This window comes from Falco rusticolus, chromosome 8, assembly GCF_015220075.1.
Source record: "Falco rusticolus isolate bFalRus1 chromosome 8, bFalRus1.pri, whole genome shotgun sequence".
Classification (NCBI taxonomy): domain Eukaryota; kingdom Metazoa; phylum Chordata; class Aves; order Falconiformes; family Falconidae; genus Falco; species Falco rusticolus.
Genome location: NC_051194.1, coordinates 51,006,398 through 51,031,439, shown reverse-complemented (window position 1 = coordinate 51,031,439; position 25,042 = coordinate 51,006,398). Strand labels below are relative to the sequence as shown.

Sequence of the window (25,042 nt, the reverse complement as noted above, 5' to 3'; positions counted from 1 at the left end):
TACAGGAATTTACTATTATGTTTCCAGTATGTATTTTGAGTAGTCTTTACTTGATTGTTGTCTTTGAAGCTACTCTGACAAGAGTGTCTCCAATGAATAAATATACTGCAAATATTCATTGTTATTTTTTAAAACACAGCAAGGTTTCACTACTTACTACCTTGAAGGAGCTTAAAAATCAAAATGTGGTACTGGGATCAAGCATCTGTGTTTACAATTACAAGCAATTAAGAGAAACAACTGATGATCCAGGTGTACAGGTAAACTTTCTCATAACTATGGAATCAAAGAAGGTCCACACTCACTTCTGCTGTTAATACCATAATGACTCTTTAACAGTGAGCAGTACACTTCTTTAAAAATCACTTCTTGCATAGTCTTGCTCTTGTCGTTTGGTTTTGTTTGGTTTGTCTTTTGGATAGAGAAAAGGATGACCTGACAACAAATTTACTAAACTGAAATTACCTAGGTGATACTTTAAGTATTTTTTAAGAGGTCCTCAAATGGGGAAAAGTCCAAAAAAGACTGACAGGAAAGTGTGTTCTGAAGTCATATAGAATGGTGCAGGAAATACTCCTGATTGTTTTCTGGACCTGTCTGCCTCCCTCAGTGCAAAAAGCACTGAGTCAGTTTAAGGGAGTTCAGACAAATTCTTCATGATCCTTTCTCTCATTATGTCCTGACGCCCTCCATATGAGAACAGAGCGTGTTCTATTTTAATGCCTACTTCAGCAAGCATTTTAAAAGTAGGAGCTTGAATATTAAGAACATTATGTTGCTCAGTTTCCGCCGTATTTACCTTTACCATAGCAATGAAGATGATACTATGTGTGCTATATAAAAGGATATGAAGAAGTGAATAACAAGATGATATTACAGAAGATACAAGTACTGTGTCATGGGAAACACCTCCATAATAACTTGCTGATAGAACTTTCCCACAAAAGCAATCGACAAAATAAAGATTTCATTTAAACAACTTTTCAAGTTCATTCAGTGTTGCATTTTAATTGATCCCTTTCTTCCACCACCAGCTTGAAAAACAGGTAGTTTTGAATTATCAGTAAAAATTTTATTAACCTGTAGTGCAAGGTTGAGGGCTGCCATCTGTCTTTGCCAGAATGGTCTCAATCAGTGGTAACCAGTATTTGCCAAAGATTCCTTCATTTAAAGCAAGCTGTTTTACACACAAAAGAAACTTGGGTTTCTTCTCCTCTTAAAGAATTCACTAAATGTTGGGCATGGTCTGATACTTTGTGTCTAATGTTAATTTAAACCAACTCTTACTACCAAGGAAAAATCCAATGAGATGAGGATGTGGGGGTTTTTTGTTACATTTTACTTCTAATACTAAAACTAGTGACATAAATTTATTTATACTTATAGAGAGCTGACTTGAGCACTTTCGGACTAGATTAACTACAGCAGAATCAGAAATACATTTTGGTTCTCCAGCAAACTAAGAGTTGATTTTTGTTCCCTTAATCCATGCTTCCATGTTGAACTATATTGCATGACTCTAGCTCTGTCATTGAATCAAGTTAAGCTCAGTGACATAGGCTCTTAGGAGCTAGTCTGATAAACTTAATTACATGTGAAGTATATACAGGCTTTATTCTAGCTCCACATGCAAAGATTTCAGCCCAACTATACCAGAATCTGAGAACCTAGTAATTCACTTCAGCATAAAGACCTCACTATTGAGAAGACTGGACAGTCTCAGAAAGACTAAAAAATCTACTAGATTAGAAAGATAACAGTTCTTCACCACTGACACATCACAGTGATTACATGTGAGGAAAGAGTAAGAACATAACCTAAGAAAGGATGCATCAAGTCAGACAACTGCTTTGCATGTTTGACAGCAAATACACACATGCAGCTATTTTTGAGGGAGTTTTCTCAGCACCCAGTGATCTGTGACACCAGGATTTCATTAGTGTCACATTTCATTTGTGCCAGTTAGTATAATTGTTTTCAACATCCCCAGCAGATTTCTGTAAATTCTTCCAATACTTTAACTCTTGTAAATAATTTAATGTGCAGTATCCTGTGACAAGATTTGCATTTTAATTTTTTTCTGTGAGAAGCATCTCCTTTCAAAACTCTTGTATTTGATACCTGTCATTGTTACATGGGAGAAGGAATAAACACCTTCATCCTGCCACACAGAATTTTATAGCATTGTCATATTGCCTCAGATGTGCATTTACCTTGCCATGAGCTTGCTGACCCTAACAATTCACCAAACCAACGGCTGTGTTCACATCTCAGCTGACAGGCATTCAAAACCCTGTTGAGGTGGGTGTGAGACCCACAATTAAATCCAGGATCAGGAGGGCACAGAATAGCCTTTTCAGTCCATAAGCAAGAAGTTTGACAAGAGGGCTCATGTTCACAACACCAATGCCTCTGCATTTCAAAAGACAAACAGCATGTCCTCTCAGGTTTTTGGTTGTGGGGTTTTTTTCACTTGGTTGGTTTTGGGGTGGGGTTTTTTGTTTTGTTTGGGGGTGGGGTATGTTGAGTTCTTTTAGTTTGGGGTTTTTTTTTGGTTGTTGGGGTGTGGGGGTTTTTTTTAGACAAATTCTTTAAGATGCCTCCCAGATCCCATGTAGGAACATACATCCCAAAAGATCCTACATCAGAAAAAAAAAAAAAGAAAATTGGAATTTCAAACAAATCAGCTTACACCGAGTTTCTTATAGTCTTGTTGAAATAAGCTTTGCTGTCAATGATTTTATTGATAGCCATTCTGTAGAATACAACTTTATCCATGCATTGCACAGCAGGCACAGGGATATTACTTAATTACTACAGGGAAATCCAAAACTTGAATGCTTGAAAGTCAGGGACTGCAACATTGATTTCTGTAGCTACAGTTGTAAGTTCTCCCCTATATATAGAAACAGACATATATACACACTTTTTATTTTAGAAACATTTCCTAAAGAGAAGGAGATGAGATAAGAAAAATGAGATCAGAAGAGAAGAAAAAATATTACAAAGACTGATCTGTAAAGTTATAGGAGGAATGAAAGAAGCAGATGACAAGGAGCTGGAAATACTGCTGAAAAAGAAGTATTTGAGACATTGAGCTCAGAGTACAAGCCCTTGATCGGTGGCAGGATTGGTGCTGCCTCCTACCGTACTCCTGGAAGAGTGAATGAGTAAAATACTACAGTGCACATTAGTGAACATACAGAAGTGCATGCATACATAATACTATAGAATACATATTTTTATCATAACCTTAGTGAAAGCATAGAAAAGAACCCTTGAAGAGACTTGTACTAAACACTTAAAATTACAGAAACAAAATACTAAGATAAAACAGAATAACTGCTTATAATGAGTGCTTTAATTTACAGCTGAACACAGTAACTGAGAAGGAAGCTTCTTCATACCATCATGTTTTTATAATTTTTAAAACAACAAAAGAAAGCTTTTTCCCATGCCTTAAGAAGTCTTGAAAAATATGGAGATGTTTTAGTATCTATGTCTAAGTCTTTTTACATGTGAAACACCTACTGATATAAATGATAACTTAATAGGTTGCCTCCGGTTCTGGGAGTGACAAAGGAGGCAGTAAAGTTCTGTTACCTACAGCTGAGACACTCAAGACTGCACTTACAGGAGTACACATGCATTCTTGTAAAATCCTAACACTGAGTTCTTTGCATCTCATCTGTAACAAATTTTAAAAGGCAGACTAGAGTTAAATCTTGCCAGAGTAACATTATCACAGTTAATTTACACAGCTTATGTATATTATAGGATCTGTTCAGTACCCTAAATGTTTAAGCTTTTATTTAAGAAAATGTTATAAATATTTAACGTTTCCTTCTGGAAAACTGTAACTAGTTTTCTCATCTCCATTAAAGATTTTTCAGAAAAACCAAAAATCAAATAGATTCTCAAGTAGTCCAGTTACTGCCCTACTGGTTTTTAAATTATGCTAATGATGTAATCTCCTCTGGGACTATTCTCAGGTTAAATTCAGCCCTAAGAAACATACACCACAAGGAGTACACAACAATTACAAGCTTTAAACTGATGAATAAAAATCAAAATTGGCTGTTACATGTTGACTGTAACACTGCACATGAGACTGACTTTTCACAATACTCATCATATGTTAACGTCTCTAATATTTAAGTCATGTTACAATCAAGTGCGGCAGGCTTTTTGTTTTGTTTTTTTCTCAGTTCATGCCAAATATAACATATTTTTTATATGATCTCTTCAATGAACAGAAAATCCATTTCACTGGAAATGGATTTTCCTGGAAAGCTGGACTTCTATAGGGAAAAGAAAGCAGAAACATACAAGCTGGGTCTAGTGATTTCCTCCCCCCGGCCCTGCTTCCCCTAAAATCTGAGATTTTGAGGAAAGTTTTCAGTAGGAAGGAGAGAATTTTTTGCCTTCAGTTTTTACCTTATGTTTCTGTCCAGCTCAGGTACCTAACTTCCCATTCCTTGTATGTGCCTCAGCCACCACAGTCCCCATGGGGGAAGGCTCTACATGGCCCCAGCCTCCAGTGCTGGAGGAGACTCCTTTATTTAGAGACTGGTGCTAAATCATCAGCTGAAAACTGCCAGACAATACACCCAGCTTCCCTCATCACTAAAAAAAACTCAGCAAGTAGACTTTTTTAATTCACTGCTTTTGGTAGTATTGCTCTCTAATGTGTTTTAGTACTACACCAGAACATAGAGACCGCTAGATTTAAACAAGACATAAGTTACCTGCAGAAACACGTGTTTCTGCAACACAACAGAAGAACAGCAATTTTACATGTTGGTGGAAAAGAGATCATTAGCAAGTAATTTGTCAGCACCTCACAGACATCTTTTTATGTATGTAATATATAAATGAAAAAATAAGAAATTTTTCAGATATACTAGGATCATTCATTACTCAAATACTAATGTAATGTATTAAACAATTACAACAAATGAATTGACAGTATTGTTTGAGGACAAAAAATGAATTTACTTAAGTTAATGAACACTTTTAAAGGATTTTTATATAAATTGGGTTTTAAGACAATGCTACACGTTGCTTATTGCATAGGGAATTTATCAAGTTTGAGCAGACAATTATAGCTAAAGTCTAACTTTTCAAATAGGATTAATCGTTACTCCAGAGTACCTTATAATCTTTCATTTTTGTACCAAGAGCGTTAACCAAGAGATATGAGGAACGTAAGGCTGTCAGGTTTGTAATTGTTGGCTAACAGACATTCAGCATAAGAGACTAGGACAGGAAAAGCAACCATAAGCAGAACACACAAACCCTAATGAACAGAAGCTAAGAGTTCTGGTCTTTGTTAATTATCTCTGTTAGGTCACTGACTGACAGGCCACAGAAGGAGCCACTCACGCATGGCCTTGAAGAGGTTCAACCAGAACTTTTGAACAGATAAGAAGTGGTAAACAATGTCATCATGGGTCTCCTGGGAAAGAACAAACTTATTACAGCATGCCTGCACGGGCTTGTGCAAATGTGCAAACATTTTTATTGGTTGTTCAGGGGAAGTGCCAAAAGTGGGGAAGGTGAATGAGGACACAGCAAATGCGGGAAAATGGAGAGGAAGTGGCATAAAAAGGAGTCATTTGTGTAAGTTGCAAGTTAGTATGTTTGCTTGGTCCAGCCCTGCACCTGATCTCTACAGTCTGACCTGTTTTTATTGAGTCCTACTTGTAATGTTTTCTATGGGACTTTGCTCTCTATTCTGCGCAGGTCCGATACGCAAACAAGCTTCAGAGTCAGTCAACAACTATGAGGAGACCTGTATCTGGAAAGACTAAGGTCTAAGCTAGTGACCAAGTAAGAGACTTGAGGCCTAGACATGAATGTTTGATGAACTTAAAGCCTGTGTTAACATTTGAGTCTGTGAACGTGGGCATGTTTGTGAATCCAGAGAAGGCTGGTGCATGTTTTTCACTAGCAAACTTCCAATGCTCATCAGCTGGAGAACTTTATCAGGCTGTTTGTAATATTATTCACCCAAGTCCTGTTTGTTTTTATATGGGGTGCCAGTAAAGGCAATGTTTTTTTCTCTGTGATGGTCTATGCAACCAGCCATATCCTACGTATAGTGCCACCTTGTGAACGTGTGCTCAGTCCCTCTACTGGCTGACGTTCAAACAGGAACAATGGCAAGCAGACCAACAGGAGAAATTCCCTGTAGCTTAGAGGCCACTAGGCATAGATTCCCTTCATGAATACATCATGATTACTCCACTGGAATTACTCTGCATGAGTCCCACTCCAGCTCTCATAAAACAACATAGTCCTGCCCTACACTATAGTTCTTCCAGAGACTAGAGAACACCCAAGTATCTTCAAGCCTTCTTCCTCCCTCCATTGTCTGCACCATTCCCTGCCTTCCTATGAACTTATCTTATGCCAGCCACTCAAGGTTTTGTGTCCATTTCAAAATACGGAACTGCAAGCGCAATCTGACTTCAAAATCATGCATGGATGAAGGAAAATGTTTCCGGTTCACCTTAACAGCAAAACATCTAATAACTCATAGCCAAGCAGCAAAATACATGAATACATCAGTTCAGCAAATTTTATAAAGCAATAGCTTCCTGCTTTAATTTAGATTTCATAAGCTTGCATTTTTCTCCCTAACAAAACTTTCATTACACAACAGTTCAAATCAAAATAAAACCTCATACGGTCCTCAAGACCAGAGGAACACAGAGGTTTTTTTAAACCAATATGCAATTGCTTCTGTAAATTTGTTTCTCCTTTAAGTGCGCTGAAAGGCTCAAGGGCAGAAGAAGGGGCAAATGTACTTTTAAGCAATACTGTAGAAAATTTCACCTGTCCAGCATTTAGTACAGATTTTATACTTCTACCTTATTCTTGAACTTCCTCAGTGTAAACCTTTAGTGGCAAAAAAACCCACAGCGTCATTAAAATGTTTAGAAAAACAGATAGCTCCATATCTTCAACTGGGGATATAAATAGACATGATACAAACAACTAAACCACCATTGACCTGTATTACAAGTCAGATCTTCTGGACCTGATGATTAAGTAAAATCGTCAGCCTTACTGGTAAACAGACTGTAGCTGCATCTTTCAGTAGAGCAAACCATTAGAAATTCCTGTTGAGGTGGGAACCCATTATTATAGTGATAATAGCATGTTTTCTACATCATTAAAGATGAGCCATTCATACAAGTATTTACAATATTTCTACACACTGACTTGAGCAGCTAAAACAACATCTGTGTGACAGTTCATCAGTAAGTAAAAAAATGCACAAGAAAATCCACACTTTTCAAGCACTACTGGTACTGGAATCTCTCTATCATCATTTATTTTATCATGAACAATAAAAATTTTAAAGGTATTTATGTAACGGGCATCAGCAAGGGTAACAGTTACCTCGCTTAAAAAGGCTAAATGTTATTTTGTATTAAACTTGGATAACAGCATATTTTTTCACAGATCTTGAGATTTCCCATGCCCTGACCTTGCACTGTAAGTTAAAGACAGTAAGAGCCAGAAAGAAAGAAACCCCAAATTTTGTACTTACTTATTCAATGTGAGGTCAAGGATGAATTTGGAGCCAAAGGCCTCAATCTGGAAACTCGCCTGGGCCAGATGTACAGCCTGTAAACATGAACACACAGGAGTACTCTACACTTTTGCAGAATAACTGAAGCTGTCAAAAGAATCACCGAGCTTTATATACAACAAATATGTGATAAAGACCCATGGAAAACAAAGTAATGGAAAACATGCTTATTTTCATGAATCTCAGACATATGATAAGCTCTGCCCTTGTACCAAATTCTGATTCAAAAGGAATCTTCCTTACCTTTTTAGACGGTAAGGAAGAAAGAGAAGCAAATGGTACCTGAAAAACATGCTTTCAAATACATATTCATTCCTCACAAAAACAAGAAGGAAAAAAAAAAAAAAAAAAAAAAAAAGACCCACATAAATGTCTACATTTTGCCATAACCACATGGCTATGTAACAAAGTATAAGTAATGTAGTACACTGTTCCTTTAATTATATTAATGCATTCATTCACTTTAAAAGGCCTGAAATAATTGAAGCATTTGTAATACATAACTTCAAATAAGAAAACCACAGCAAGACTTTCATTACATGTTAAGAAAGTCTCCTTTCAAAGTAATCCCTTCACAACTGAAGGCTTTGTACTTGGCACCATAGCCAAACGAGTGTACAGAAGACTGATGCTGCCCAACATACAACCACCACCAAAAAAACCCCAACATTGACTTGTCTCGCATAGGGAGTTAACATTAACTTCCACAATATTCAATTTTTTTCAGATATATAAATATTATTCTTTAACCTATACTGTTTTATACTGAAGCCAAAGACATTGAAAACATGCTCATCTGCTTTCTAGAAAAATAAGGAGATTAGATATGATTCAAGAATTTCTTTTTGTGAAGACACTGTTCGAGCAGGGTGGAGGAGATTAGATCTGAATTTCATAGAACCTCTTCCCTGATAACGTTCTAATCAAATCATGCTTACTTATATACCAATTTGATACAGCACTAATAATTACATGAAGTTGGAACATTATGAATAAGACCTTTAATCAAAAACTCAAAAAAGCCCCACTTTAATTAAACACCACAATGAATCTTCAGGTATGTCACAAAAACTATATAAAATTAATCTCGTTTCCAGCATAATTTAAACAATATGAAGGCTAGCTTTTACAGCCCCAAGGTCTAGAATCTCAGTTGAAATGCATACCTAGTAGGAGAGGCTTTTCACTCCCTGCTCCATTTTTTTTGCACAGTGAAACCAAGGAACAAGTGTCACAAGCACCTTTTCAAGCACCTGTTTTTGTTGCAGGAAAATGGTTGGAATGAGTTTTGCCCACTTAGAATTATTTTTTTTTATTTTTTTTTTTTTAGAATTACAGGAGCTGCTGCTTTCTGTCTTCTCCACATGTAATGTTTACCTAAAATTGTGTGTCTTCATATATATGCCACAAACAAGACTTCAATATTAACTATTTGGAAAGTTTAAAAGCATGTGCTATTCCATTAAGATCATTCTGAAACATCAGAAATAAGAACCACAGAAATTTCTTAAGTACCTAGCATTTATTATGTTTTATACATACATATCTATATATATAATCAGTTTGAAAGTTTTTCAAAATATCCTGCTTGAAGATAAACATGGTAATTTTGACCATGTTGCATTTTTACATACAAACCATGAAGATTAGGTCTTACCTTTAAGGTAAGATTATCATTTACAGATCTGTGACATAACATTCCTGACACACATAATGTGGCAAAAAGTGACTGCCTAACCAGGATTTACTCAGTGTAGTATATCATTAATTATGTTACCAAGTCATTTTAGAAACAACACTAACTACCATCGAACCCAAAAACTATATTTAGCCAAGCTGAGCAAAAGGGCAACATCAAAAGTGACTCTGTACTTTTTCCAGGGTTAGTTTAGAAATAAAAATACACTCTTTCTTTACAGTTCGATACAAGTGCAGCTTTTCTTTCACTTCTCATTATGCATTTTAGGTAATGCAGTCTGTTTTCTTTGAAACACTGTTTGGAACACAAGCAGCATTGAGGCTAAATAATCACCTGCAAGAGAGATACCCAAGTATTCTGTCTCCTACTTTAAATTTTTGTTTCTGTTACTACTGTGGTTCTGACTGCCAATTCCAAGCCAACTAAATAAGCCAAACTCTTGAATATCTTTCCTTTCAATAAGCATTTTCTTCATCAGTTAAGTAGATTGAATCTTAAGTGTGGAGGATGACATACCACCTCAAAAAATAAAACGCACTTCAAAAGCAATCATGGTGTACTGAAATGTGACAAAATCCTGAAACTTCAGCATATGACATCACAGATACTAAAAATGTACATGTATTAAAAAAACCCAAAGGATAATCTCAAGATCAGGAAATCCCATCAAGGGCTATTAAATCCAAAAGACAACTTCTGGTTCCCAGAAGATCCTGAGCCACAAATTGCTGGAGTCTGGGAGACCAGTCGAGGAAGTAGCACCCCACGACTGTTACACGCCTATATCCTTCCCCTAAGCACCTGCTACTGATCGCTCTCAGAAACAGCTAGGTGGACATCTGACATGATCTGCTATAGCTTTTCTTTTGTCCAGTCATTTTGTCCAGTATACATTCAATGATACATGTATATCATCTTTTAAGTTTCTAAGACATCAATCACGTATTCTTTATCTTTCTGCAATTCAGTATTATTTAAGTAATTTGCATTCTCGGCCTACAATATCCTAAGAAAAAGTAGGTTTAGGTGATCCTGTAGGTTTAGACAGAATATCATTGCTAGTTCTGAAAACAATTACTTCTGTATATAAAAGCACCATTTGCTATCTATTACTGTGCCTCACAACAGATGTAGCCTGTACACATAAGCAATTGCTGCAAAGCAGCTGACACTCATTTGCTACCCTGTAGCAGGGCATGTTCTCCACCAAACTCAGCTCAAACCGCTGGTTACAAAAAGAACACTGGATTTTAATACTGCAATTTAGCAAAAACACTGTTTTGATTCAGGTCAGTGGGACACACCGCTGCTACAGGAAAATACATATTTTTTTAATCCAGTTTAATAACAGATAACCACCCATGAAAGCTATAAACCAGAAATCTGGTGAAGGTAATGAGGCTGAAGTATTCAATCCTGAAACTGACATTTTCCTGTAACAACTTAGCACAGAAAGATACCAGGGAAAAGTCACTAGGTGTTTTAGCGTTAACCCTAATGTACCATCATGATGGGAGGAAGCATTTCAGAAAAGCATCTGTGGAATTCTGTTACACAGCTCATCATTTCACACTATTTTTTTATCAGCCACTGTGTAATACAATGCCTAAAGTATAATCTGAAATACAGTGTTCTCTGATTGGCACAGAAATATAAATTCAAACAAGAATATAATGTAGATCAGCATATATTATGAAAAATATATATGGGCTGGATATCCTACCATGTCTAAACATCACCTTCTTGTACCACTTGTATACATGCATACGTTCACATCTGCATGAGTACTCTTTACTTACATAAAAAGGAGACCAAGTTCCTTTGTACATGTTTATAATTTAAAAACCTCTGTAGAGGTTCCCACTTTGACAGCATAAACTACTCCCATGGCAAAGCTGCAAAATTACATGTTTTTTCTGCAGCAAAGACCTACTGATGATATATAGAAGAGCTGGTTGAAGGAGGGTCTGAGACTAAAACTTTTCCTGCTCCAAACCCAAATTTTAGATGGGGGTGGGGTGGGGGAGAAAGGTCTTTTTTCACTATTCCAGAAGCTCAGATTACTAGTGTGGTCACTGTAATAAGAGTTTCTTCATACTAGGGACATACTAACACTGCTGTAGCTGCTGTGCAAAGCAGTAGCTCTCAGGGTTTTTTCCAAGCTAAAAATCCATAAAGAATTCCAGTTTGTTTCACATCAGTCATTATCTTGCTGTAAGTTTCAAGATAAAAATGGATTAGAAGGCTGTAACTGGAATCTCAGTTCTACTGATGCTTTTCACAACTTGAACACTTTAATTGTTTTCATTATTGCATTTGGGCATCATTTGTCCATAATCCACTTTCTCCAGACTTTCTATCTTTACTTTTATTGATGATAGTTATAAAAGTACTATATTGGTTTTACTTCCTTACAGTAAAACTATGCCACATGTAATAAAGTGTTATCCCTTCAAAAATAAGTTCTGTCACAAGTCTTTAAACAAAAGTAACAGCATTATTTAACTGACTGATAGTACCTATGGGTCTTTTGCTATATTCATACAGATACGATCTCCAAATGACAAGCTCATTGCTTTTAGAAATCCATTTTTGCATATAGTTCTGCTGACTAAAATAATGGCCAAATCTGCCTCCCTCATTTCAGCAGCTGGGCCAAGGGGTTTCATCACTGCCATTCTGGAATTAGAAACCTAAGTCAGATTTAGATGGATTTTACACTGTTAAAACATATTTTTGATCTTCATCCTGATAATAGTACAAGTTTAGTCACAAATCAATGTGATTTATTATATATTAGTTCCTTACTCTTCTTTTAGCTTGTTTGCCTATGCCCAGACTTCATACAAAAGCCATCCTTCTTCAGTGTCTGGAAAACACCTACTGTAAGGCACATATACCAAGATAACCTTCCGGTATTCATTGGAAATAAAGCATTTCATACGGGAACAGCATACATACATGCCACTGCAGCATGTAAAAACTCCTGCTTAAAACATACAGTATTTCAGGAAAGTTCATGTTGATGATTTATTTCTGGTTACTTTGAAGCACTTGAGTCTCAAGCCTTGAAGACTCTTCTTTGAAAGAATGGTTGTCAGCACACAAACGAAGGCTCAGGCCTACCTCTGAATGCAAGCCTAATGTTGGTCTTTTAACCACACAGAACAGAACCCACCATTCTCTCCCAACATGACATACTTAGTGACACTGACCTCTAAAATTCACATCCCCCTTGGGGTTTTGTTCGTAAGACTTTACAAAGTAGTGCATCCATATCTTGGGCCACTTTCCTGCAGTATCCAGCTTCCCCCAAATGCTAGAAAACCTATGAACTTTTTTACTTCAGAACAAGGCCTAACAAGTGCAAGTGCTGCACTACCTAACACTTCGCAACTTAAACCTTTTATAGGTTATCACTTGAAGCTCATGAGAGGACCCAGAATTATATTAAAATGGAATTTTTTTAAAAAGTACAAAGTTTTAGAAATACCACAACCCACATCTCAGCTAGGAAACCGATATGTGGTTCTACTTGAGAAGAACTTTGCATAAGGAAGACAGCCTTCTACTCCCATAAACCAAAGATAAGAAGACCTATTTCAACTCTCCTGTTAGTAACTACTGAAGATGCAGAGTCCATATAACCCTTCTGCATTAATATAAATTAAATATAGACTAGGAAACAAAACAAAGTACACAAAATCACCCATTTGCAAGTAACGTAAATTGAAGCTGCACCACAGAAAATTCTGGGGGGGGGGGAAAATGCAAAGCCGGCTGAAATACTACGAAGATTCTCCAGCAGTCTTAAACTCATACACATAAGCCACAAAATGCAGTCATTATTTTGACCAGTTTTCATTACATGGGGATTAAAAGTGAAGATCTGGCCTAATAGAGGCAAGGGAAGGGAAGAGTGTAATTAATGCACAGGATTTTTACCTGGATTTTAGTAAGAATTCACATGATGTCACCTCTTGAGAGATTGTTAACCCTATCTTTCATCTTTTACAAAATGAGTTTGCTTTTTCTTCAATACCATCTCCTTTACAACAACGATACCACTGTTTTTCATTTCATCTTAAGGATGCTTTCCCTCTCAACTTTCATACACTACACACCAAAGTTGCATAATGGACTGAGGCAGCACTGTATCTCGAAGTTTAAAGTGGGGCAACACAGCAGGAAACACAGCATTCAGCCTGGCAGGACTACATTCTCTATTTAAATGACAAACAGCTGAGCTGAACAGAAACACCTGGGATTTTCACCTCAAGAAAGATAGCCCACAATGAATACAAATTTTTTGGGGGGTGGGGTGGAACTGTCTTCACAGTCAAAACTAATATAATACTTCCCCCTCCCCAGTCGTTAGGGTCTGCCACACAGTCTTCTTAATAACTCCCTCCTCCCCAAAATTACACAAACAGCTTAGAATTATGCACAAAGACACTGCTTCTTTATAGCTTCTGAGAATTTATGATTCAATTATCTAAAAACAATTAGAAACTGTCCAGCAGATAGTCTTCCTTCATATGCAACTCATTCAAGCTGTTTTTCACTCAAAATTTGGTAAGGTCGCCCTAAGCTGTGTTTCTCTGGCAATCCTATTCTCTTGAGACCCCATCTTGTGTTGCAAGATTTCTCCCCTCTGCTGGCAACCATAATGACTTGCTCCTAGCCTTTTGTGACAATGTGTGTCCCATGCAGTCCTCTTGCTAGGTCCTAATAATCTTGTATACACAGTCTGAGAAAATAAATCAAAAGAGTCATCTGGTTCAATAAAGAGATTACCAGTTCATTCAAAATGCTACCTCCATCTGCAGAAGTTTAGAAAGAGAACACAGGTGACTCAGACCTCTTCAGCACGTTTAAGAATTCTTGTCAGCTTCTTCAGTGTGTTTTTATAAACAGATGCTCATTTTTGAGCACTTCACACTAAAAATAACTTCAGAACTCAAAATCAGCTAGCCTTAATTTGACTATGAGGAAACAGGTATACAGTTTTTGGAGTCTTCAAGTAATATGTATTTAAAATATGCTTTTTTTAGAGCACAAAGATAAAATAGGTTATAGACTAGAACTCTGTCCATCTTGGAGATAGACCACTTAGTCAAAACTATGGTGAACATCCCTTTTTTTCCAACAGCGAAAAAAAGCTTCCGTGAAGAGTAAGAAGAAATAAAGGAGGTTCCACCAACAGTTTAAATCACATACACCCTCTCATTATGACGGCGTTTCACCGAATGAAAAAAAGGATAAAGAGGATCAATGCTAAGAAAGCGATTTATTATTTGAATTTTTGATTCTCTAGTACAATTTTCTTCTGCAGCCTTTTGTTTCTACATATATTTCCTGAAGAATGTTGCAAACCCTTACTTTGAGGAAGGGACTTTAAAAACCAAAATATTTTAAATCATTTTATGCAATTGTATTTCTCTAGCTTTACCTGTTTCTTCCCACATGCACAAAATGTCCTGTACTCTTCCCCTTTCCTTATAGTGAGTGACTCAGCATTTCTGAGGTATTCAGGCCTAATCCCACAAACTACCCATATGGCTTATATGCTTCTAGCCACTATAATGAAGTTCCACAGAAAGGTGTCTACTGAATAATGTCCATAGGGAGTATATCCACATCATATGCCTATAAATGTTATATTAAGGCTGACAAGAAAATACAGGTTACATGATGTATGGTTCCAAGAACAGTAAAAAAAAAGAAAAAAAATAGTATTTTTTCTTCCTCAGCTGTCCACTGTGTATGTATAATAGGTCATCATACTTGTCTTTACTTTTTTCACATGCTAAAAATCAATCCTAAATATGGACTTCTTTGTTTACCTAACCGTAAAGGTATTTTGGCTATTTCTTTTTATTACCAATGTGGGAGACAGCAAAATCCTGCAAGTAGGATTCATTACAATACAGCATTTAATTCTGGGAAAGGATAAAAGCAAGCACTAAAAAATTACAACACCACCACCCAAAAAAAAAATATCAAAACCTTCTTGTATCTTTCACAATCCAATTGCACCATGTTTTCTTTATGGGTTATTTTCCTTTTAAATCCCAGGCAGTCTCCCTGCTCCCCATTACTTGCATGAAGAAATTACTTCATGCAAGGAAAAACACAAGATGAAAATCTGCAGCAGGAGGAAAGCCCTCCATGGTGCTCTGGAGGCAAGACATGCAAAAATCAATCCAGGCAAGGAACATAATCAGCCCTTTCCTTCAATTACATGGATCAAAGCAATAGAATTTTCATGCCAGAAGAATGAAGTCAACATAATGTCACTCTCCACGAAGCCCCAAGCTTAAAGAACTCTTCCTGTGGGAAAAACTGCAGTGTTAGCATTCTCTGCGCTTAAAAGGGACACAGTAAGTAGAAAGGAGATCCTCTTTACACAATACTCAGCAGCAAGCATACCCAAGGAAATCAATACCGATTCTGTCAGCACTGATTTCTGCAGAGCTTTACCCCAACAGGTAAAATATAAGGTAGGGCATAGGAAGGATAGGCAACAGCAGCAATATTCTTGTGGGCAATGCTGGGTGAGCGAAGAGACTGGCAGACATTCTCCTCCATGGATTCCCAAGAAAAAACTCATGTAGAAATACAGAGGAAGCACTATTCCCAAAGGCAGGTCTGCAAGCACTTACAAATCTCTTTCTTCCCACACACCCCTCCAAAGAGAACAGAAAGTCCCTAGTTTTTAAGTTTATTTAAAAGAGTGGTCTCACTTTAAAGGGGTATTAGTTCTGAATGTAGTATCCTCCTAAGTAGCTCCAGATACCAACAACTGAACAGTTTTTCTGTGCCGTCCATAACGTATTGGTCCATTCAGATGCATCTAGAGGTGCATACTGGTATGGCAAGTTCAGTAAGCTAGGAAGCAACCTTTCTTCCTCTGAAAACATCAAAACTATACAACCATCTCATCTTTTTTTCAAAGATTACACAGTGCCTCCGTATTAATTCCACGTCTGAAACGGTACATAATCAATATCAACACAAAGTTCAAAAAGAAATGCAATTCAATAGGTAATACCATACACACTCATGGGCTTGCTACCTTTTCTACCACGGCAATCTACTCCTATACAAACCATCTTTACCTTTGCTTTACCTTTTTAACCTGTGGGAAGAAATTAATTTTTTAAATAAAAATCTATAAAAACAGGATGGAATCACTTTAAAGGGTGTCTCTTAAGTGATATAGTTTAGAATAGGTTTACTTCTTGCCAAGTTATTTCACAAAACCAAAATTTGTTCAACCCCATGCAATTTCAGAAAAAAAAGTTACTATCTGCATCTATGTAAAATGAAATATTAGATCTTGTCATTACAAATGAAAAATACAAGTATTATCTGACAAAACCCAGTAACATTTTACAGTGGCCTTCACTGATCATACACTGGCAGGAAACCAATACTGCGTTTATTAGGTAGTGCATGATACACTCAAAGCCAAGTAACTCGTACTGTAAGTTCAGGATTCTAAAGAAACTCCTTATGCAGACATTTTTGCAGTGTAGAGCTATTTTGGAAGAAGCACTGAGTTGATGATGGTATATCGTAAGTCAAGACACAAGATTCTGTGCTGATCAAACAAGTCAACTTTACATAATTCCCATTTGTTTTATCTACAGTTCAGTGTCTGAACCATCCTGAAATTCAAAATAATTATTTTTAAATTAACACAAGGGAAATTATATTCTTGTTTAATTACATGTCCTCCTTTAATTCCTAAAAATGGTGGGAAGGACCACCATAAAGTCTCAAAGATCTACATAACAAAACATTCAAACAGTTCCACCATCACATATTACAATTTTGAAAACTCTGCAGATGAGCCTCTTTTTACCCTACCTTGTCATGTTTCTGCTGGTGCCTTGCCCTGGTATTCAGGATATGGTAAGGGGTTTCAGAGTCTCTGTTGATGTAATAGATTAGTCTTGAAGGCAGTGTGACTTCTTTTTGGATTACATTGCTGTAACTGTTATTTTTACTGTTACTGCTTTTATTCTGTTGAAATGTATTCTCTTCATCTGCCAGTACTCCTTCTATATCGCCTGCCATTTCATTCCAGTGCAGGTCTGAGGAAGAAAGATATGCCAACCATGAATTAGATGGCAGAATGTGTTTGCTTCCATAAAAAAGCTACATAATTCAGCTTGCAGTATTCTAATCACTTAAGCAAACAAAAAGATAGCTTACTCATTGAGCTAGATCTGATTCACTTTTCACACACAAAATTATTTCAGGAATTATTTATTTAAATGCATATACATTTTCATATGCAGTCATGGAGTATAAATATTTTAATGCCTCAACCTCCAAGAGGAAAAAAAAACCAACTTAATGGATATGTAATTACCCCCTACACCCTCTTTGATAGCCAAGCTGGTTCTCTTCTCTCTCTCAGACACACACAAGCAAGAAAAAAAAAAAAAAAAACACCACAAATGTATATCTCCAAAAGGCTAAGAACACTCCTCATGTTCTTAAGAAAAACTGAATTCACAGTCCATGGACACCGAATGCTAATCAATTCTCTTACATAATACGAAGTTTTCTGCCTCTCTCTTTTTAACTTTGTCAAGAACCCTTTTCTTCAGTGGCAGCTTTTCAGATGAAATCGGTAGCCTTTCTCATTAAAATTTCAGGATGCAGTCAATCAACGAGCAACGCAACAGTAATAACATGATGCACAAACCGACTATACTCAGCATTCCATATATATCTCTACATGCAATCAAAAGCAAACAAAAAGCAAGCCCAAAAAAACCAACCCCAAACAAATCAATTAGCTTCCCAGCCAGATGCCCGTACAGATGCACCCCAACACACACAAAAACCACCTAAGCCTTTTTTTTGTCGCATATCTCACCAGCGTGTTTCACCCCATCCTCTACCCGAAACACTGCAGCACTGGCTTCAGGAGACCGGGGGGGAAACCTCACATTTCTCTCTTTTTCTGTGCACATGCCAGCCAAGGAAACATTCACCGAGCCCCGTTTTTCTACACGCCGAAACAGAGGCGCACACAGAGCTGGAAGGGGCGGAGGCAGACACCGTTCAGGGGAGAGGGATGTTACGGGGGTTTATCCCCCGGGGCGGCGGCAGCGGGGCCGGGGAGGGGGCGGACGGGCCCGAGGAGCAGCAGCCGCCTCACGCACACCAGCACACACGTACCCCCGCCATACCCACCGGCGGCCGCTGCAGCCGCGCGGGCCCGGGGGCAGGAGGAGCCATGGAGGAGCAGGAGCAGCGAGACGAGGCGGCCGAGGAGCGGCAGGAGCGCGGGACGGCAGGCGGCGGGGAGGCGGCGGCCGCAGCGAGGCTGCCGCAGGGAGATGCTGCCGGGCGGCTTCATGGCTCATAGCGCCCCGGGGCGGGGCGGCGTGGGGGCGGCCGGCCGGGGGGCAGCGCGGCGCCCTCGGCCCAGGAGGGGCCCGGGCGGGCGCAGGCGAAGCGCGGCGGGCGGCTCCCCGCGGCGGCACCCGCCCGTCTGGCTCCTCTCAGCGTTACGGGAGACCGTTACCTCAGCGCGAGGGCGGGCGGGCAGCGGCGCGCGCGCACCTTCCCCTTCACACACACATCCCCCCTCCCCCCCCCCCGCCCGGCTCCAACCGCCAACCCCGCGGCGGGCGCACGCGCACCGACCTCGGCCCACGGCGGGGCCGCGCAGGCGCCGTCCGCTGCGCCGCCGGGCGGGGGCAGGCGGCGGGGTGTCGGGCCCGGCCGGCGCTGCCCGCGGCGGGGGCAGGCGGCGTCCCGCACTGCCCCGGGGGGCGCTGGGGCTCGGCCTGGGGCGGGCAGGGGGCACGCGCGGGTCCGCGGCCCCGAAGCAGCTGCGCGAGGCGCGCTGGGAAACACCCCGCCGCCGCCTGGAACGCCGTGCAGAGCGGGCTGTGCAAACCGGCCCCGCTGAGCGAGGCTCGGCAGAGCCTGCGAGGGATCGGTCCCCTGAGGGCAGGGGCCGGGCTCCGCGCCCGGGGCTCAGCGGGGGACGGGCGAAGGGGGATGCAACGCACTCGCAGCCCGCTGTGCGGCTGAGACTGCGGGGGGCCCTCCCCGCCACCCCTGCCCCTGCCCTCCCCTCTGCTCCCCGCTGGTGTGGAGAGCCAGGCTCCCCTCTGCTGCCCCTCAGCGCTGCCAGCCAACAGATCGTGCCTTGCTTCCCCCTGCTTCCGTCCCTGTGACCGCGGCCAACCCGCGATGCAAGGGCTGTGGCAGTGAGAACCAAGCGTTACCAAAGCAGCGTGTCTGTACTGACACAGAAAATGGACGTGTGCACAACCAACACAAGACGAGCAGTGCAGGAGGGTGCACGGTCTGCACCTGGTGTACACCTACCCGTGCTCGCTGCGCACAGCAGCAGACACCGGACCATGAACAAAAAGACGTAGCAGTACATTTCTGCACAGTGAGTGGTATCTCTTATACTTCAGCATGCCTGGGGTGAGCCACCACTATGAAGAATATTTGCAAGGATAAAAATAACTTCAAACACATACGAGAAGATTAATCTGCTACTTTGTATTTGTTCCATGGCTTCAGGAGTCGGAAAACCTGAAGCTCAGTTCAGAGGCAAGTTTAGATACCGAGTTCTCAGTGCACATTTTGTCCAGCAGACTTCTAACACTCAAGAATAGATAGGTTTTATTTTGGTGAAGGTCTCACTGCTGAGGAAATAAAGATGTTTCTCCTTTTTGTCTGGATATTGCTTTTGTCAGTTTATTCCTTCTAATCTGAGTCTTCTGTGCACCACGTGGATTTCCAGAAAGATAGGAATTTTCTCTGCTTTGCATAATTTTCTTTAGATTCCAGCCAGAATTCATTATAATTGTTAATTTAGAAAGTACAAGCAGTTTAACAAATCATTGCTGTGTAGACTATTTCATAGAAATACTTTAAAAAAAAAAAATTAATTCTGAATTCTCATCCTGGTCCAATAGGTGCTACTTGTGGAAGCTCAAAATCTAAGCACTCAACAGCAGACAAACGCATAGAAGACACAGACCCATGAGATGACCAGGTGTGAAAAGTAACAGAAAACATGCCTTAGGATTCCTCTATTGTCTGGGTCTTGGGAGAAATATGTACCAGTTTTCTGTATAAAATGGCCTTCCTTATGCTTACACTCCCAGACACATTTCATGCAGCCCACATAGCCCAGCTGTTCCTCATCATTAGATATTACTAGAACAATTCAAGCAACAGCATCTCCTGTTCTCCCCATAAACAGATAGAAGGACCAGTCATAGTCACTGCATGTCAGTGCATCTAGCTCTAAAATAAGTAAATACAGTTTAAGAAAATATTTTAGAAGCAAAGAACAAAAGAGTAGAATGATAATACCATCAAAATAATAGAACCCAGAAACTAACTTTCACCAAACAACAAAAATGAACAAATCTAGCAACAACAAATCCCAGAAACACCTGCTCTCTGAAATGATCAGTTCTTATTTTTGCTGTCAAGATTTCAAGGGGAGAAAATAATGATTGCCTCTTTCTACAAAAGTTGTCTAGGGCAAAGATTTTGTAAAGTTCTTTTAATTCATGTACAAGTCTGCAACAGAAATAATCACCTGAATAACCATCTGAAGCAGACATGCCTACTCTCCCAGTTGCTGATGGACACGTAACTCAAGCTGTGTCTCATAAACCTACAAACCATCAAATACTCACACGCAGTTCACAGAGGGCAATCAGCTCAAGATAAAATTCCCCAATAGCAATGACAGCTGCTTTTTTTTTTTTTTAAACCTGCTTTCATCTCTGAAAGACACTATGAAATAATCCCAGATAGATTGCACTGCAGATGTCTGAAAACAAAATACCAGAAGCATGGATTATCATAGCAGCATCTGTACCAAATGAAAGAAAAGGGAAAGTCCATGTCAGGCACACAGGAAACTGCTGGTAGTGCTTCAAGACTGGTGAGGGAGCAAAGGCAAACTATGCAAGGTATATACATGCTGTCAATCTGGGTGATAACTAAACTTCACATCACATCTCCAGATGATTGTCCAGAGCTTTTAAATTCCCTCCTCCTTTACCAGGATGGGGCGCGGTGAGCACATGGCGTGAAATCTTGTAATGCTACATTTCAAAGTAAAACAGGTTCAGATGCAAAACTGCTGATAATTGACAGGCAGTCGGGAAATAGTCCAGGCTCTGTTAACCTAATAGTAAAGATACAGCCATCCAACACGATCAAATGCCTTTTCTGATACCACCTGAAAAAAGAAGTCACCTTATCACTTGACTTGGGAAAGCCTCTATGCAGAATACATTTTTAAAGAACTTACCCCTTTGCAAGGCATAAATAATATTGATCTTGCTGAGTGAGCACAGTAAGACTGCGTCTTCCTAGGTAATAAAGAAAACTCATAAATTTCAGCAGTAGTCTCTTACCTAACACTTATTTCAAGAATCCAGTTAGGGCCTTTAACAAATGAGCAGATGGGATGTTCCTCACAGAGACAAACTGTCTACCATTTTAATAGAAAGGGGAATATTTCTGTTGCAGATGGAATATGAAAGAGACAAGTTCAGGAGATACAAACATGGGTGACTCATTTATCAAAAAATTCTTTGCAAGGATGCTGTAAGTACACTGGCTATCAAGTTTACAATAGTGATGATCATTACAGAAGAGGAAACCACAATATCAAATATTCAGTCTAACAGGAGGTTAAGCATAGAAGACTCACATAGTTACTTTGGTGATAACAGGTGATACCACTTGGGCAGCTCAAGACTGGCCTTGGGTGATGAAGGATGTAACACCATAGGGAACAGGCAGCACAAACAGCAGAGGCAGCCATTGCTGGAATCTGCTATCAAGGAAGTGCAGCTGTCAAGTATAATTATGATTTATTCATATTACCATAGCATGAGCAGGCTCAGCCATAGACCAAGGTCCCGCTGTGCTCTGTGCTGTAAAGACACAGGACAAAATGGCAGGCCTGTTAAGAGACATTTCCTTTTGATTTGCAATAGTAAATAACCCAGCCAGTGCTGTAAATAACAGAAGAAACATAACAACAGCTCTAGGAGGGGTACAAAGCACACTACCGGTCTAAAAGGTAACTACACAGGGGACACTGAACAACAATAGGACCTCATTAGCTGGCACATAACTAATCCACATAAGCTGTAATATTGCATGCAAAAGACTGTGGTAGCCATTCTCTGTTTCTCAGCAGGGGCTTAATAGCTAAGACAAAGCTATATTGAAACTTCATGCCACTCGTATTTCCTTACTTCATATCACATGCAATGTGAGTACAGATAATTTACACTTGGAAGAAACATGGTAATTGCAATGAACAATGCATTACATCGGTATAACTTTTTCTTAATCATACCTGTTTGAATACTCACTGATTCTCCATATTCAGCTATTCTCAAATTGCTCCTCAGTCGTCACTGTGAGAATATTTCTATATGGTTATTACAATTTTTTTTTAAAAAACGTGATCATCTCTTGCTATACATCCCACCACCTAACAGCTCAGCAGCAGCCCAGCATTTAGTCAGAGAAGAATAAGTACTTTTCATTTATTTTGTTTCTTTTAGCTTCTTTAAATACTTTTTAGCAACTGGGGGGGGGGGGCGGGGAGCACAAGTGTTGCAGTAACACAACAAACACATACCACAAGACTCAGGAAACAGACCACTGGCTCTAGATTCTTCTGAAGCAAGCATCGCTTTCCAAACTATAGATCCAACAGAACAGGGTTTCCATGCTCTTCACTTTTCCATCTTCTTTATTTCAACCTTGTACTCTTCAGAGGAAGAGCTTTCTCCTGTTACTGTGTAGTTCAACAGAGCCCAAAACCCAGCTTTCCCCTCCAGGTACAATAGTGGAACAATGTACAATATCAGGCACAACACTATTTTAAACACAGTAATACTATAAAATAGAATACAGTAAAAATGCTGTTTCCCCATCAGAACTGCCATTCATTTGCCAAGATCTGTGTGCACATCATCGTTAACTACTCCTCTCACTAGTGGTACTACACCAATGAACTCATTTGCAAGTACCATATGCTGCAGCACACCAGGTTAGAATATACATACTGGTAAGGATATACTTGCCAGCCCCCTCCCCACAATATTGTGAAATGTTATTGATAAGGTCAAGTGAAGAAACTAAGATGATAAAAAGAACTTATCTTACCAACATTCAGCCAGGAAGAGAACACAGCTGTGCTGCTAATAGCAAACAAGTTGGAGGTTTTATTAATTGCAGTTCAATTCGTATCTAGGTATAACTTAGCATCAGTAATCTTCTGATTGGGGGAAAAAAAATATTTTAATAAACCACACCAGACTAATTTCAGCATTAATTCACAGTGTACTCTTGGATAATTAACTAAGCATTCACAGCCAAAGGATTTTACAAGTTGTTTAGTAGGATCCCTCAGCAACGTTTAAACAACTGCACATAAGTCATTGTATACAAGATACCGCAGTGAGGTATTTTTGCTGTCAGTGGAAATAATATGATACTAAAGGCTCCAGTTATTCACCATATCGTCCAATTTAGAGCAGCAGCAGAAACATGCTGGTCAATGAGGCTACCTAGAACACATTTGTCAGCTGTTCTGATACAGCTATACCTAGCAAGTAAAACACATGCCACCAGCAGAAAAAAAAAAATGCTTCTCTTCTAATAAGGAAGCACTTCTAAATGTGGCTGTGACATCAGCCTGCCCCTTGCTGCCCTTGCTGGCTCGTTTCACTTTTGTGAGTTAAAACGTGAACATAGCATCAAGAAAGAAAGATGGGGCGACAGAGGAAATCTTGCTTAAATAGGTGCTTTCATTTATATTTCCTTCAAACTAAAACCATGGAGTTCACATCCCATGGACTTGCCACAGCGAGCAAACACTTCCAGTTGGTAGGTTGTAAAAAAGCAGATTGCAGCTATTCCAGCACAGCGTTGCAAAGCGGAGGGAAGATATCATCACTCTTCCCCTGACCCACTTGCACATGCACAGAGGAGGAAAGGGCTGCACTGGATCTCTTGAGTTATCAAGTCTAGCCCCCAGCTACCACTGGCTATTCCGTCACACAGTTCCTTTCATACATTGCATTTAAAAGCAATTGGGGTTTCTGCCCTTCTACTACCCACTGGAAGGCTGTTCCAGAAGCTCATTATTAGAATCACTAAGTAAAATCCTCCTACCTCCCAGCCTAAATTTATTCATGCCTAACAGAAACCCATTTGTTCTTGTGCCAACACTAGCATTAATAGCTCATTCCCCCTGCTGGTAGAAATTACTAGACTCTTGATGCTTACAGCATCTAAGCCCAAGTGATAGGCAAAAATTTCATGAGACTGTAGTTGAAAACATAAAGGATGTTACCTTCAGCACAGAAATGCCCCCAAATAGCAAGGACTGCATTAGCTTGAGAAGCAGAAGGAACATGGCTGTGCCAGTACAATGTATGCACGAGCTACTAAACCTCACCGGGAAACAGAATTTACTAGCTACAGCTACTATTTACTACTTGGAAGCTGGTTCACTGGGCATGGACATGCAGCATTTAAAGGTTTTGTAGTTGCTTTTCTTATGTTCACCCAAAAATAAAATTAAAAAATTCTTCTTCTAGTAATTTGCAGATGCTAAGGCTGCTGCTCAAGTAAGAGACTTCTACACAGCCTTGCCTTCAACAGAGACACCTGTGCTGATGCTGCTGTCATCCTAT

At 39.5% G+C, this 25,042-nt stretch overlaps 1 protein-coding gene across 14 annotated transcripts in view; it reads right to left on the bottom strand.

The window, feature by feature from the left end:
* ADAM23 (ADAM metallopeptidase domain 23) overlaps nt 1–18,861 on the bottom strand; it is a 75,859-nt gene extending 56,998 nt beyond the window's left edge. For 2 of the 14 annotated variants that reach the window (XM_037397477.1, XM_037397478.1), the window contains exons 1-3: nt 18,504–18,855; nt 17,178–17,404; nt 7,562–7,638 (exon numbers count right to left, since the gene is read on the bottom strand). In XM_037397477.1, the coding sequence (XP_037253374.1) occupies nt 7,562–7,638; nt 17,178–17,404; nt 18,504–18,684 (485 nt within the window). In that variant the 5' untranslated portion in view covers nt 18,685–18,855. Of the gene's footprint in view, nt 1–7,561; nt 7,639–17,177; nt 17,405–17,768; nt 17,824–17,868; nt 18,003–18,198; nt 18,383–18,503 lie in introns of those variants that run through there. The other 12 variants (XM_037397469.1, XM_037397475.1, XM_037397476.1 and 9 more) reach the window with 11 other exon arrangements.
* Between the last annotated feature and the right edge of the window lie 6,181 nt (nt 18,862–25,042).